The sequence below is a fragment of the Cyprinus carpio genome, chromosome B13 (assembly GCF_018340385.1).
Source record: "Cyprinus carpio isolate SPL01 chromosome B13, ASM1834038v1, whole genome shotgun sequence".
Taxonomy (NCBI): Eukaryota; Metazoa; Chordata; class Actinopteri; order Cypriniformes; family Cyprinidae; genus Cyprinus; species Cyprinus carpio.
The window spans coordinates 26,205,506-26,222,709 of NC_056609.1; the positions used below are offsets into that span (position 1 = coordinate 26,205,506).

The 17,204-nt window shown below is 33.4% G+C and overlaps 1 protein-coding gene across 1 annotated transcript in view; it reads right to left on the minus strand.

Moving 5' to 3' along the window:
• Positions 1–17,204, minus strand: part of LOC109100450 (actin-binding LIM protein 1-like) — a 45,216-nt gene that overhangs the window by 22,432 nt on the left and 5,580 nt on the right. The window contains 1 exon segment of the mRNA XM_042737467.1: positions 4,363–4,497. Coding sequence (XP_042593401.1) covers positions 4,363–4,497 — 135 coding nt within the window.

Genomic DNA, 17,204 nt, shown 5'->3' on the forward strand with positions numbered 1-17,204 from the left:
AACCCACTTTCTTAAAGGAATATTTCACCCAAAATTGAACATTTTCAGAACGTTTACTCACCCTCTGGTCATCCAAGATAAAGATGAGTTTGTTCATAATTTGAACAGATTTGGAGAAATGTAGTATTACATCAGTTGCTCACCAGTGGATCCTTTGCAGTGAATGGGTGCCGTCAGAATCAGAGTCCAAACAGCTGATAAAAACATCACAATAATCCACAAGTAATCCACACTACTCCAGTCCATCAATTAACATCTTATGAAGAAGATAAAAAGAAAAGATAAATACATTTTTTATTTCCTCCCCTCTCCATAATTTTGCAGTCTCCAGTGAAAAAATATCTTCTGAATAAGGAGAAAAAAAAAACCATACAAAGATCAAGAACCATTTACAAGTGAAAACAGTCCAAAACTGTTCTAAACAAATATTTTGGTGTTGGAGAATAACAGGGGGTGGACTTTTTCACTGGAGAAAACAATATTATGGATTATGAACTGTGTAAAGTTAAATTGCCTTAATTATGTATTTTTTCTTACAAACATGCAGCTTTTCCCTTCACAAGATGTTAATTGAAGGACTGGAGTCGTATGGATTACTTATGGATTATTGTAATGTTTTTATCAGCTGTTTGGACTCTCACTCTGACGGCACCCATTCATCCATTGGTGTCATCCATTAGTGATGCAACGCTAAATTTATCCAAATCTGTTCTGATTATAAAAACAAACACATCGACATCTTAAATGGCCTAAAGATGAGTCAATTTTAAGCAAATTTTCATTTTGGGTAAACTATTCCTTTAATACACATTGGTCTTATTGTACATAATTCGTCACATTATGGAAGTAAAGCAGGTTGTGTGCCTACCAACGCATAAAAGAATGATCTAGTCGTCTTTATGCTGCTCTGAAGTGATTAGATGATTAGATAAGATGATTATTATTACACAGATTTACAGTAAGGATGGCATAATCCCTGAGGGTGTTGAACACAAAGTAGATGATTGGCTCTTACACGGATTATCTGCTCAGATTACCACACGTCATGTTCAAATTCAACTCCAGTTTCTGTGTAGTCTGATCAAGAGTTGGCACAAAAGAGTTTAATATCTCATTCTCATTATCACCTCGCACATTTATAATTTAAGAACTGTTAAATCCCTAGTTCAAAAATAGGCCTGCTGAGTCACTCTTTCTATCTTTTCCTCAGTCAATGTCATTGTCTCTGTCTGTGATTTATTCAGAGGCCAGTGAGGTCAGAGGTCAGAGAATGACATGAACTCCGTCCTGTGTGCGGAAAAAAGGGCTGGGTGAGGTATTAAATATTCAACATACTGTATATTTGAGCTCTTTCTGTCTAGCTGAAGCTAAAAAACACAACAAAACCAACAAACGATGACAAACTAGGCTGCTTTTTAGTGCTAAAAATGTCTCTATATGCAATGTGTTACTTTTTAAGTAAAGCAATTATTTAAGTTATACACTAGTTACTTTTAAAAGTGTTGCCCAAAAACACCTTCAGAGTGACAGAAAGTATTTATCAATTTAAAATAACACAAAGAGTTATGTTTTCATGTATGTAATTTATCCCTGCGACTGTAAAAAAAAAAAAAAAAAAAAAAAACTTATTATATATATATATATAATATACTATATATATATAAATATATATATATATATATATGTACACATAGGAACATGCAAACTTTGCGCAAGAGTTGCAGCTGAACATTTTAATCTCAGTCAATTCACTATATAGAAAGTAGGGCTGTCAAAAAAAAAAAAAATCATATTTCAAATATACACATTCAAATTTTAGGTCTGCATCAGCCGTCAGGCAGCCTTATGTACGAAATGCGACAATGATGTAAGTGTCATTGCATTTTAATGCTTTTGTTAGCCTATCCAATTGAACCCACTAGATGTGGCGCTGCTACGTTGTTCATTCAATATATTTCAGAAAACGAGAGCATTAGTGTGAAGAAGATGATGTTTACGTCAAAACTGAAACCAAGCCGTTCACACAGAACGCATATTTCTCACATTTTCAAGTTCAACTTTTAAAAAACATGTCTCAAAACTTTATGGAGGTTTTTCCCCATCCCACTGTATCTCATGTTTTTAAATAAAGAAAGTAGCCTACTTTTATGATTGGTTTTCGGTCCTTTATATTAAACTATACATACATGCATGGTGCTGTGTTGTTTTGTTATTTTTCTTTAATTGTTTTTGAAATTTTTTTTATTTTGTTTGTTTTATTTATTTTATTTTTTATGTTATGCAATTTTATTTGATAGTTGTGTTATTTTATTATGCTTTGAAGAAACGTACAACTGTTTTAAAATACCTTCAAAAAACATTTTAATTGAGGAGTAAATAGCCTAATCTTTTGTTTGTCATTTGGGCTGCCTTGTTGAGCGCGGTGGCACTGAGAACATTATATTTCACACACTTTAAGCTGTTTTATTTTCCAAATGTAATAGGATTAGTCCAGCGAAACGAATCTTTCGGTTTTTAATGCGAACTGAAAGCCTCGTAACTGAACAGTTCAATACGAATGCGTATATCGTATATCATTACACCCCTAATATATATATATATATATATATATATATATATATAATATATATATATATATATATATACATATATATATATACATATATGCATACATATAAACACACACACACACACACACACATACATATATATCATAAAAAAAAAAATTCAAATTAGTTTTGTAGAAAACTTACATTTTATTTAATTTTATTTGAGTTGGAGCAATGCAGGAACTGTCCAGCATACCTGTGAACTTCAATTCTGATCACTACATAAATTCCATATTGTGTTATTTCATAGTTTTGATGACGATTAATTTAAAATGTGAAAAAATTTTAACAAAAATGTACAAACTTTGACCTGTAGTGTATATATGTACAAGGCTCTTTCCATTTATCAATCCCTAAAAATTGTCATGTGCCACATATTAGATGTGACTGTGTCAGTCAGCTTTGCTTGTTCTCACAGAACAGACCTTACATCATAATGCTGCACTCTCTAATTGAAGAGGGACAGCGAGACAGAGGGAAAGTTTCTGGGTTAATTGGATCACAGCTCTGGCATGACCGGATTTACTTCGCAATGTAGGACTGTATTATATCCAAGTCTATACATGACTCAAGTGTTGCTGACAAAATAGTCAGCATAATCTTGAGTGTTTTGTTGAAAGCAGATGGATTTGGTCGGATTACTATAATGACCCTGAAGTGATGTGGTAAATCAGACACTATGTCAGTAAGTTCAGCACAGAGCATTGAAGCAAGAAAGGTAGTCAATGATAGTGAATGTCACATAATTACCATTGTTTTAAAAAAGCAAAAAAATAAAATAAAAAATAAAAAACAGAAAACAGTTAAAAATACAGTATATACATTTCCAAGTCATGTGAGCCTTATGATATGAAATTAGCATTACACAATGATTTCAGTAGTGCATGAATGAATAAAAAAACAAGTTAATAAAATATAAAATTTTTTGTTAATATAAAGGTTTTAGGTTAAAATGTACATAAAAAGTGTATACTGTATGTTCTAGTTTTTCATTGTATCATTCAACAACTTAACACTCTAATGCAATATAATAATTACAATGTTTAAATTAATTATAGAAAAAAAATATTCAAGTTCATGTTGTCTACTGCCATTTAAATTGTGACTCATTGTTGTTGGTAACCTCACCTGTCCATAGAGAGGTAATGCGCTATATACTACAAATACAAGTGGGTCAGGTATATTTGTAAGACTTATTGTAGATTCTGAGAAACACATGCTAAATAGGTCAAGCTGGAGCTCATCTATAACAGTTACACAGTGATCCTGAATTCTGGCAGGAGAGACGAGTCAGGAGACGCACACAAGAGGTGTTAAGACAGCCTTCAGGAACATTTATAGGAAAAACTCAGCAAACCAGAACTTACAGCATCTCAGACAGGGAGGATTTCACTTTGAATATGCAACCACATGCACAAAACCTGTCAAAAACTGTCCACTTAACATTGTTCAGTAAAATCAAAAGAAAATTAATTTCTTATGCTTTTCTTTTGGTTTTGTGCATGGTAAAATATGACCCAGACATTAGTTTGACATTAGTTTGTTGTGCTCTCAGTTTAAGAGCTATAACATAGACAACATTAAAAGTCCAGTTTATACCTCTCCTTTTCTAAAGACTAATAGATTCTGTCTCTGAATATTTCGTACATATCTTTTCATCATTCAGCATTTGTGTTCATGGCACTGAATGTCTCCAATGTATGTTACAGGGACTGGTGGTTTGTTTATGATCATAAGACATTCATTCACTCACCTTTGCATGTGAAGCACTTGATGTGGAAGTGTTTGGCCTGCACTCGTAACACCTCTCCCTTGCATACTTCCCCACATTTAGCACAGCGTATTAAAGGCTTCTCCGTCTGTTGGTGAGCTTCCTGTGTATGGGCCACTGTACAGAAAGAACACAAGTTTTGTCACTGTCTCTACTAGTACTTACAGAGCGACAGCGCAAGTATGTGTGGAATATGAGATGAGATGCTTGTGAGAGCTACTGCATGTGAAATACAATATTACATTCATTAACATAATCCACTTTGGCCTGTATTACAAAGTCAAGCTTAAGTACACTACTGTGCAAAGGTTTAAAGTCAGAAAGGTTTTCTATTTTTTTTTTTTTTTTGTCTGGAAAGGGTGCATTAAAATGATGAAAAGTGAAGAAAAGGCATTTATAATGTTTAAAAAATATACAAATAATTTGCATTTCAAAAAATGTTCTTTGGAACTTTGTATTCATCAAAGAATCCTGAAAAATAAAGGGCATTATGTTTGTTTCAACAAAAATAAGCAGCACATCTGTTTTCAACATTGATAATTTTTTTGAAATGTTTCTTGAGTGACAAATCAGCATATCAGAATGATTTCTGAAGGATCATGTGACACTGAAGCCTGGAGTAATGATGCTGAAAATTCAGCTTTGCATCAGTAAAATAAACTACATAAAAAATAATATAGAAAACAGTTATTTGAAATTGTAATAATATTTCACAATATTTATGTTTTTACTGTATTTTTTTGAGCAAGAGAAACATTTCAAAAACAAACAAACAAAAAAAAAAACATTCTTAACACAAACTTCTGGATCGTAGTGTATGTCTAAACAAAACAAATATCACTGCCCCTTAAAATCATCATGAAAAGGCTGTAAACTGAACATTCAATAAGAAATCAAATTGCAAACAGTGCTGAAAACATAAAAAAGTCACAAAACTGTATAAATGCATGTCTCTGCCTCCAATAAAATCCACACAGCAGATCCTGTACCATCAAATATCCCTTTCAAAAATACTGCCACATCACCTCAGATGTCCACAAAACCTGATTATCAATTGTGCATCGAGACATACTGCACGATTTCTCATTCCCCTGGAGAAAGAGTTCAGCACAGACTGAAACACACAAAGCCTTTACTATTATTGATCTGCATTTGTTTCCCCAATTATTTTGCATTAGTTTGAGCATCGCTTTATCACAAACATCCTCTACTATTGCGATCCTCTATTTGACAAGGTTCTGCATTGGCATCGATGGTTTCATGAAGAACCTTGGAGAGCCATGGAATCTTTCCATTCCACAAAATGTTTTTTTTTATAGTGGAATAGTTTTCATATTGTTAAAATGCTAATTTTTAAGAACTGTTCATTGAAAGGTTATTTGGGGAAACCAAAATGGTTCTTATGGTGAAAACCCCCATATGGAGGCTTTATTTTTAAGTGTACTCCATTCTAACCAATCATTCCCTCTCTCAGCTGAGTCTACACTAATCCAGGAGGAGTGACTGATTCTGTCCCGGAGTGTCGAGCATCAAACAGACAATCCCTGCACTGCCGAATCACCATCACAGGCAAGGGCTGGAGTCTCGTGGGACATTCATTTCGCAGACGCAGTCTTTTTTCATACATATTTATGAGGCGACTCTCATTCCCTGCCCCCTTTCCACACCCTCTCCACCTTACCGTCCCAGGCCAAATAAAGCACTGGAAAGTGGGATCAGAGCTGTATCTCTCACTGCCTGAGCTAAAGCACCATTATCCTCCCAACATATTCAGTATTCATGAAAATATCAATGAAATTGCATTTAAAAACATGAAAAAGGGGAACAAGTACAGTGAGATAAAATGTAAATGAACCAGTCTCAATTGTTTCCTTGCTTTTATGAGAAAGTGGTGCTTGCTCATGCAAAATTCACTGACATGATGCTATGGTGTTGTGGATGGTGCTAGGGCATTTATTTATTTGACTATATTAGTAGGACATTGTAGAAGTGACCGGAAGAAAAGTGGGAAAGAGAGAGAGTGAGTGGGTGGGATCAGGAAAGGTCCTCTATCCGGGATTCAAACTCAGGACACCCATAGCACAACAGCGCTATATTTTGGTGCTGCCCGCAAGGCTATTGGAGCCAACTGCTAGGGTGTTTCTCAGAGATTGCTAGGTTGTTTCTTAGTTGCTTTAAAAAAAACAGGAATCAGAGGTAGGGCTATGCAATTAATCGAAATTCAGTTTCGATTTTGGCCTCTAACGATTATGAAAATATAATAATTGAAATAAAGTGATTATTGTGCCCCATTCCGCCCCCTTACCAGCAGTGAGCTTTCACTCCTCCATTAAAGCCCTTTTTCACGTGCAAATAAGTAAAATCATGTAACGTGACTTTTGCAACATGGGACGTGCTTGAGTTATTAAAGTTGATTAGATTTATTAATGTTGTTAATAGCACGAAAGAGAACATGCGCTGTTCCTCAGGAGGCTTGTGCTCAGAGATGAAACAACACGTCCATCTAAAGTCATCTTTTAGCTGAATGTAAGTGCCTTAACAGTCAAATGCATGGAGAAATGTGTCAAAATGTTGTGTTTAGTGATTATTCATCTAAACCCACATTGGTTATGTAATAAATGAATGTAAACAGATGAGAATGAAAATGCGTGTAACAGTAAATTAGATCCGTGCGGCTCTTAAAGTGACAGCAGGCTATATTCCTCCTGCCGACTGTGGTAGTGATTATATTAATCAAAAGACAAAATCACTCACTGCTCTTCTCAGAAGGTCTTTTGTAGCTTTAATAAGAAACAAAGGAAGTTTAATTCTTACAGTAACGACTATGCTGTTTTATTTTACATTTGATTATTCCATTTCTACAGGCTGTTAACTGAATGCTTTAGACTTGCATTAGAATATATGTATATTATATATATATGTATATATATATATATATATATACTTTTTTTTGGTTATATGGACCACTAGTATAATAATTTATCGTATATCTATAGATATATATATATATATATATATATATATATATATATATATATATTATTTACTCACACAGAGTACACTGTAAAAATATCATAATTTTTCATGGTAAAAGACTGTAAAAATGATAAATATAAAAACTGTTAATTGGTTAACAATAAGATCCATTACCCTATATGGTGAAAAAAGCGCCAGTAGTTAACTGTAACAAATACTGTAGCAACATTTTAAGTTTTACAGATTGAACCTACATTTACAGTTAATATTTCATTAACATCCAACCCTAATGTACTCTAATGAGAATTCCGGAAACTCCAATTTACAGTTTTTACTGTAAAGTATAAATAACTTGTTTGTTTTTGTTGTTGTTGTTGTTTTGTTGTTTTACTTCCTCAAACTGAACATTTCACAGTATTTTACTGTAAAATTACATGTAAAGTTTTTATTATTAAACGTCTTATTATTATCATTGTTAAAAATATCTGCGCTGGTTTAGGGAAACAAGTAACTTTTTTTTCAGGATTCTTTGATGAATAGAAAGTTCAAAAGAACCATTTATTTGAAAATAGAAATCTTTTGCAACATTATAAATGTCTTTACTGTCACTTTTGATCAATTTAATGTATCCTTGCAAATAAAATGTATTTATTTCTTACAAAGACTCCTAAAATTCTATTAGAAAAAAACTATTTATTTCTTACAAAGACTCCTAAAATTCTATTAGAAAAAAACTGTTAACAGTTAGTTCATTTTTGATGTTTTTTTTTTTTCTATAGATGATCTAATGTTCTTGTGTGTGTTTGTAAATATGGGTCTTTTTATAATTTACACATAGATATTCTGGTCTCTAAATATGAACCAGGTCCTTGTGTAATTGTCTGTCGTATAACCGTTCTTACAGTCTACAAGTCATATAAATGACTCACTAATGTAAAAAAACTGCACTGATCTGGTGGGTCACACATGTTTAGTAGTAATATAAGAGTAGATGACAGCTACTGTACTTCAAGTACTTCATCCAAACTCTTAGTGAAGCTTTATAGAACACTTCCTCCACACAAGCAGGCATTTCTGTTGATTAAGCTCTGAAGTGGCACAAGATTAAGTGGGCTGGTCAAAAGAGTTAACCTCCAGCTCTGAGAGCACAGCATTACTGATATTACATCAGCATCACAGACACTACAGGAATGAAATGAGATTAGTGTATGATAGGGAATGCAATTCATTTCAGTGTTTTGCACTATAGTATGCTGCTAAGCTAACAACACAATACTCTAGTAACCAGAGAAATACACAGAATACACAAAGATGAAGTACATTTTTATCAATACTTACAACATTTGTCCAGATTCATCTATCATTTTAGATTTATTTGCTTCCCTGCAAGCTCAGAACAGTTCTTTATAGGAGTGGCTTCTCATGCAATTCCATCTTAGAATTTGGACAAAAATACCATGGCATTAACATTGAATTTACCATGTTTTTGGGCCTTAAATTCCAAAGTACACTACCCTTCAAGCTTTCTTTGGTAAGAATTTTTAAATGTTTTTGAGAAAAAAGAAAAAGCTCTTATGCTCATCAGGGCTATATATTTATTTGATAAAAACACTATGAAAAACAGCAGTATTAAGAAATAGTGTATTTCTATTTAAATAAAATTTAAAATAGAATTTAATCCTGTAAGCTGAATTTTCAGCATCATTACTCCAGTCTTCAGTGTCACATCATCCTCAATCAATCATTCGAATTTGCTGATTTGATGATTATCAATGTTGAAAGATCATCATTTATTTGAAAGAGAAATATTTATTATATTATTGTATATAGATATTATTTTTTTATCAATTTAATATATATATATATATATATATATATATATACATATATAATATAGATATATATATATATATATATAAATAAAAATTTAAAAATGTATTTTATTATAAATAATATCTTACTTTTACATGGTGAATTTATTTTTGCAGTGTTTGCTTGTCCCTTTATGCATAAACATATAAATCCTTTTTTTTTGTAGAGATTTTTTTGTAGAGATACTTTAGTATCATATTATTAATTATTATCAAATTACTTTTGATTTTAAGGATTTAAAAGGAAAGAGCTAAATATATTCTCAAATAAATCAATAACAAAAGTCTATAAGGATATAAATCTTAAAATAATTAACTTGGTACACTTTTAATTCAATTCTTGCAGTCTTCCCTCTGCAGCATTAAAAGACTGTAATAAATGTTCCATTTATATTGATTAGTCAGTGCTGGATATGAACCTAACCACTGCGTCTCTGCAGATGAACTGCAGCAGGGGTGAGACGTCTTTGAAGAGACACCCTAAAAGCGAAAGAGGCCACTGCAGGCAAGACACAACAATGGCCTCTACCTTCCTGTGAGCGTTGCTATGGCGACGGCTGCGGTCTGCGCGTGTCTACCTCACGCTTCTGCGTCCCATTTAAAACTGCAACACTGCCGAAACAACGGAGATGTGCCGCAAACTCAGTTTAAACAATCCCACAAATAACTGACTGACAGCTCAGATCCAATAGCCTGCAGACCTGACCGGTACGACTCTCTCTTATATAACAGTTCCTGTGATTCAGATAGCACACGGTGCAACCTGGACATAAACTAAGATCATCAGCATGTGTCGAGCCAATACAGCATCACAATCACCTTAAACAAGAGGTGGGATCAATCCAGCATCTCTGCAGATGAAGAACAGCATGTGATCCTCAAGATTCACTTCTGATAAACCTCTCGAAATGTATAGAAGTGACTATTTACTCTTAAAAGTGTGCGTTAAGATATATAGATGGTCAGTAACTATCACCAAAGCACACACACTCAATTACCTTTCTTCTTGACCATGACCATAAGTGATAAGTGCAGCTGAATCAATAATCAGCAGCTGCAGAGTCGTATCCAGTGAGATGAGAAATGCAGCATCCAAATAGCAAAGCAAAAAAATTAATAAAAGAGGAAAACGTGAATGACAGAAAGCCGAACGTGTCCTGTAACAACAGAGGCAGGCTGGTGCGTGCCTGCTCCCCTGTACCCCTCTGTCTCCTCCTCCTGACGCCCCCACCCTCTCTCCGTCCGTCTGTCCCATCCCCCTTTCTGTCTCATTAATCTGAGGACTCGCCCATCTTCCCCTGCAGTCTAGAAGTTACCGGCTCTGCCAAGCAGTAGCTGCCAATTTGGCTCGATTACACCAAAAACAAGCATCAAACAGGTGAGGTTGTTCAGGTTTAATATATATATCTGACAAAAACCTAGTGTTTTTAAAAAAAAAAAAAAAAAAAAAAAACAGTAGCACAGATTGGTAAAGATTTAAAAGAGTCATCTAATGATTCGTTCTTGTCCTAAATTAGCATGACAAGATTTTTTTGGTAGATAAAGTGTTACACCGAATTAATTTTTTTGTGTTCATTGTGGTAAAAATGTATGATAATAAAAAATTTTTTTGCTCAGAAAAAAATAAAATGAATCAGGACATATGCTTAGGTACAGATTTAAAAATAAATAAATAAATAATAATAATAGTATTAAACTTTTATTAGTTTGATGCTTGTAAATCCCCTTTTGTTCTTCGAAAAAGCAAATAGAATAAAACAAACATCTATAGCACAGAACAGGCCTAAAATATATAAATAGAAATATAATATATAAATGGCAATAAATAAATAAATAAATATTTTGACAATTTGAAATAAAAATCTAAAAATACATAAAAAAAAAAAAAAAAAAAATTCTTCACTACAAAAATCATTTGCCCAACATATGTAGTCAGAATAACTAAACTGCCAAGTCAGCGACTGTGCTGAGACAGTCCGGCCGTGCCGTCTTCACCTGACAAATCCTTACAGATCACACAGCCTTGTCTGGATTATGAGAGCAGACATGACATGATCTGGTTTTAATCAACCTTGAATATCCCTGTGATCCTATTAGCATCATCACAGTACAACAGCTGTCTGAGTGACACTCTACATCAGCAGAAAGGACTCATTCTGCAAGTATCATATAAATTGTACATATTGTAGTCTGTAGACTCTTGGATCATAATTTCTATTTGTTAAAATTAGTACAATAATTTCACAAGCATAAACCAAAAGCAAAGCAGAATGCACTTTTCTGATTGTGAATATCTGGTTAACTTGCTTCTAAGTGCCAAAAAACAAAAAAGTCAAAGATTTAACCACTAACCTGGAACATTTTTAGCAAATTTAATCATTATTTCTTCTTCAAAAGTGCTTATTCAATGTAAACACAGCTTATTTTCCAGGTTTACTGGTACATCCCCAAAGGCAATTCGAACGGGCGATCTGTTTGGTGTGCCATCTAAGGTTGAGACTAGATCCGAGGGAACTTGAGGATCATCAACCTGAGAAGGCAGCTTGACCTCAGAACACTTCCTTTGCATGCCTAGAAGCATCAATGGATGCCTTTCCGTAAGTAAAAACATATCTTACCTCATCATAGACTGGTTTAGTGCACAGCTAACACAATTTTTTTCTCATGAAACAAGACGACATGCAGTTCTGTATCCAATTTAGTTCTTAAAAATTTTTCACATGCGTCAATCTCACAGCAATTTGCTCAAATGACTATGCAAAAGCACAGCACTATTAAATAATTATGACTCACTGTTATTTACATGAGAGCATTTTCATTGATTTGTCATCCCATTAACTTTCCCAGTAACACCGCTGCAAGACTCCACACTTTCAGTGTGTCTCTGCCCTTGTCAGATGACCCTGTAAAAGCTCTTAGTTCTCCACTGTATGTCAGGAAGTACACTCCTCTCACTGGGCCAAACAGATCTATACAGAAGATTCTGGAAAGCAAGGCTGAGGAAAATGTAATTTGAAAATAAATCGACAAATATGTTGTTACAGGCCTTTTACACAGGATGAGTTCTAGCTGCTGTAGATAGAGTGCAATGCAATGAAAGAAAGGTTGCAATAGATGCTTTTTGACTACTTTTAACTTAAATTAAAAATGTAAAAAAAAAGAAATGTAGATTTAACTAAGCGACTGTTGTTGTTTCTTTGTCCCCATTATCTACAAGAAACACAATGACAATGGGAACAGACAGTTCAAATGTTTGGGGTTGGTAAGATTTTTTAATGTTTTTGAAAGAAATCTGATGCTTTTCAAGGCTGCATTTATTTGATCAAAATTACAGTAAAACTGTTAATATTTAAAATTTTATTATTATCATATGAAATTATGGTTTTCTGTTCCTGTGATGCAAAACCGAATTTTCAGCATAACTACTCCAGTCTTCAATGTCTCATGGTTTTTCAGAAATCATTCTAATATGCTAATTTTATTTTCATTTATTTTATTTTTTATTTTCTCAATGTTGAAAACTGTTGTGTTGTGAAAATCTTTTTGTGGAAACTGATACATGTTTTTACTTTTACCTTTATTCAGGATTCTCTGATGAATTAAAAATCTAAAGAACTGCATTTATTTAAAACTGAAATCTTTTGCACCATTTTAAAAGCCATTGCTCTTACTTTTGACCAAATTTAATGCAGCCTTGCTGAATAAAAGTATTATTATGTTTTTTTTTTAAAATACAAATACATTTTTAAAAATCTTATGGACCCACAAATTTTGAACAGCATAATAATAAAAAATGTCTTCCTTAAGAAAATCTAAATTAAGTTCTGTTTCCATAGGCCACTGATCAGTATGTGTAAATCTTTACCAAAACAACAGCAAATCCAAATAAATCCAAAGACTGAGGAAATCTGACATGCTGGATTTGACTGATGGTTCTCTTGTAATATTAAAGTCTTTTTGGTTGCCTCAAGCATGCTTGAATATGTTTACAGTTACATAAAACTTAAACTCATTTCCAGCAGCAGTCATTTTTGACATCCATCGTGTGATTAATACATTGCATAATGCTCTTTCCTCTTCATACACACACCCAGAAAAGTTTTATGTGTTAAAATGTTTCCTGTCATTAAAGATGGGAACTACCTTTTGATTAGCATAATTAATTACTTCCATCCCATTAACAGCATGCAATCCCTTTTAGCAATTGAGACATACACTTTCATAATCTGCTTTAGCACACTTACAACCAGTGTAAACTCAATGCACAGTCCACCACTAACACAAGCGAAGCATTTCTACTGAACGGAAAGGGGTTTTCTAGCCATTGAACATCTGTTAAGACAGGATGATCTCATTTGTATGCATATGCAAATTGTTCATTGTCCATTTTTGAACATTCGGAAAGACAATGACAAACACAATGTCCGTATGTATTGTACTGACAGTATCCAAAATGTACAGCCTTTTACATTAGTAAAACTTTTAAAATTCTGTCAGAGTCAAGACCTTTTTATGAGGAAATCCAGACGGAAACTGTAAAAGTTGGTGGCCCTCTTTAAATATATAACTTTTACTATTTCTGTCTGGATTTCTATATACGTCTGGATATATATATGTAAGATTTTCAACTATCTTCTCTATTTGGGTTAGACACTCTCGTGATGTTGCTATATGTGGTCACGAAAACTTTTCATTTCTATGCATACTTAAGCATTGCGGTTTTAAAACAAGTAATTTGAAGCTGTTGAAATGCATTGATATTCATTTCGGAATATTCAGAGCACATATTAAACAGAGTTATTTTTGCCGCTATATAGGCCTTGAACGGTTAAGTACACACACTTGTATGTGTCAAAATGCCCGTTTTTGCAAGTTTCCTTGTAAACACAGTAATTTATGTCTCAAGTGAAAGGAAACACATGTGTAACAGTATTTTGGATCTGGGCAGTCTAATATTCGGGCTGTCTATTATTTCTTTCTGTCTTTCATTCAAATGAATGAAAATATATAAGTGATATTGTCTAAATCACTTTTGTAATTTTTATATTTTGTATATTTTTTATTTAATATGTGTTTAATATGCAGAGTTTTTGCTTGTAATTAGTGCCTTATACTTATTTATTCACTGATTGTTTACTTGTCTTCAGTGAGTTTTTTTATATATAATTTTTTTTATTTAGGCTAGTATTAGTTTTTTTTTTTTTTTTTTTTTTAGGTTGTTATTAGTTTTTTTTTTTTGTTTTTGTTATATGAAATTTGGATAAAGTTTTTATTTTATTTGATATAAAATAATTATATTGTGATATAAGATTTTGATCATATCGCTCACGCCTATGCAAATAAGATAAAAAGATTAATGTGTGCATACCAATGTATTTGTGCTAGAAATACACTTAACATGCAAATATGTGAATACTAATGAAATTATGTTGGAGGCAAAGACACAACATAACTAGGAAACACTAAGTTTCTTATAAATTTACCATTAAACTGGACAATTACCATTGCTCAGTTGATCATTGGACTAAATTTGACTGAGTTCTGGAGCAAAACGAATTTAAATGACATTCAGCTATTTCCATAACTGTTCATACCAGGTGATAGGCTCTCAATCAGGTAATAGTCTTCAGGGTTGATGAACGGCAGCTGTTGCATCACAGGCTCTTTCGGGACGAGGTACAGCACTTCTGCCACACGTCCGTTTTCTATGACAGATATGCGTTTGACAGAGTTTGTGCGTTTGATCCGGGTGCGATCCACTTGCTGACTGCGTCCAGATCCGCAGAGTTTCCCCAGGCTGTTCAAAGTGGGAAGGGAAGGCATGGCGGCGGGACCTCGGAATTCTCAATTAGTCCTCAAAACTAGACAAAAATGCTTTAGGAATTTGTCTTCTCCACAATAGACTCAATATCCAGGCTAAATGATGACCATTGATCTCCCAGAATGCCCTTTGACCCAGCGGTCAGAGGTCACGATTCAAGCAAGTGAGTCTGCAGAGAGGGCCAAACTCCAACCAAAAGACCTCTGATCTTCAGATTAACAAATCTTAAATCTTCAAACAAATGCTTGCTTGTCCCCATTAGGTGACTGCCAGATTTAATGCTCTTCACCTGAAAATGATACGTCTTACCTCTGCTTCAGGTGAAGACCACGGGTGAACCCCATGCCAGAGTGGAGAGCAAGAAGTGGCTCAAATAGCTCCTGCCTTCTCCTAAGCGGATTAACCCTGACGTCTACTCTGTGATTATCTCTCGGACGGGGCCAAGCAATGCCACCATAGTATCTGCAATGGTACAAGCTCCTTGGTGAGAGACGTTTACTGACACAACTAAAAATACTGTGCTCTATATCCAAATCAAGAATGATCAGCTTTTAGACAATTCCCAAGCACAGGTTGTTTTCTATTAATACACTCTTAAAAATAAAGGTTCTTTATTGGCATTCATGGTTCCATTTAATATCCCCAGAACCCTTCCATTGCATCAAAGGTTTTTTTTTATGGTGGAATAAAGGTTCTTTAGAATATTAAAACGTTCTTCACATAAAAACAAGGCATTTAAAGAACCATTCACTGAAAAGTTCATTGGGGAACCCAGAATGGTTCATCTATGGCATTGCCGCAAAATCCCCTTTATTTTAAGAGTGTACAACTGAAATGTAATGAAAAAGATTAGCTGGAAACAGCCAATTCTGATAGAAGCAGATCAGTAATAATGCTTAAATTAACATTACAATTTCTAATTTAGAAAATCTAATTTTCAAAGAAAAGCCATTAGAATGAAACAATCAAATGCAAAAACAATAAAGAGACTATATTGCAGCAATAATCAAAATGTAATGTTCCCCCCATACTTTAAACTACTGTAGCCCAATTAATGTCTTGGCAAGTCTTAAAAAAGATTAGAGATGCAAAAACCATTGCAAATTCATGAATCCCACCCACACCTCACCAGTTGTTCCTTCACCCCGGAGAAAATAGGTGAGAACATATGGTCATAAATTAACACCGGGACTTGACTCTCTGGAAAAAAGCCAGTTTATGCTACTGGGGATTGTCTCTTAAACATTCAGTATGTCTCTTCTGTTACACAGTCATTGCAATCAGCTTTTCATGCTTTTCATTTATTTTTGACCTTTATTTGATATTGAAACTACAGCTAAATTCCCTGTTGTGCTGCCTGGTGGACCTTCATTATTGGTTTTAAACCTTACTGCCAACTTTCTGGGTAGAATACCAGTTGGTGGTAAGTAGTGATTGCATCCAGCCAATGTAAAATAAAATAAAATGTAAAAATTAAATTAAATTAAATTAATTAAACCAGAATTACAAATATAAAAGTATATATATATAAATATATATAAAAAAATAAATATATATATATATATCCACACACACACACACACACACATTTTACTAGATCAACATTATGAAATGAGCAAAGAAATAATTGTAATATAATTAAAATAAAATATAAAAATTATATAAAAATATAATTCTAAAATAATTATATAATCATTTACTGAAAATAAAACTGATGAAATAATCAAGTAAATAAATTATAATATAATATTTTATAATACAAAATGCACATAACACACATCCAAACAAGATCTGATAAAAACTAGTTTGATAAATGACACTGATATTAATCATTGTAATTCAAACATTGTTTAGGAAAAAACACTGTCCATATAGTGCTTTAGTCACTGTCCTTAACTGACCGAGATAATTCACTGAATGGTAATAAATCCTGGAGAAAAGCACCAACCCACAGCCTTTATAAAATTACATGGTGAAGAATCAGATTTAAGAACAGAAGTGTGGTGCTCTGACAGACACTCAGATGCATCAGAGAGAGGCTGTGGATCAGCAGTTTATGCTTATTAAACAGACACATGCTGTGTTCCAAAAGCTACAGAAATGCCTACATAAGCAGCATTTTAAGTAATGTTGTTCAAAAAGGCAATTATCTTGCT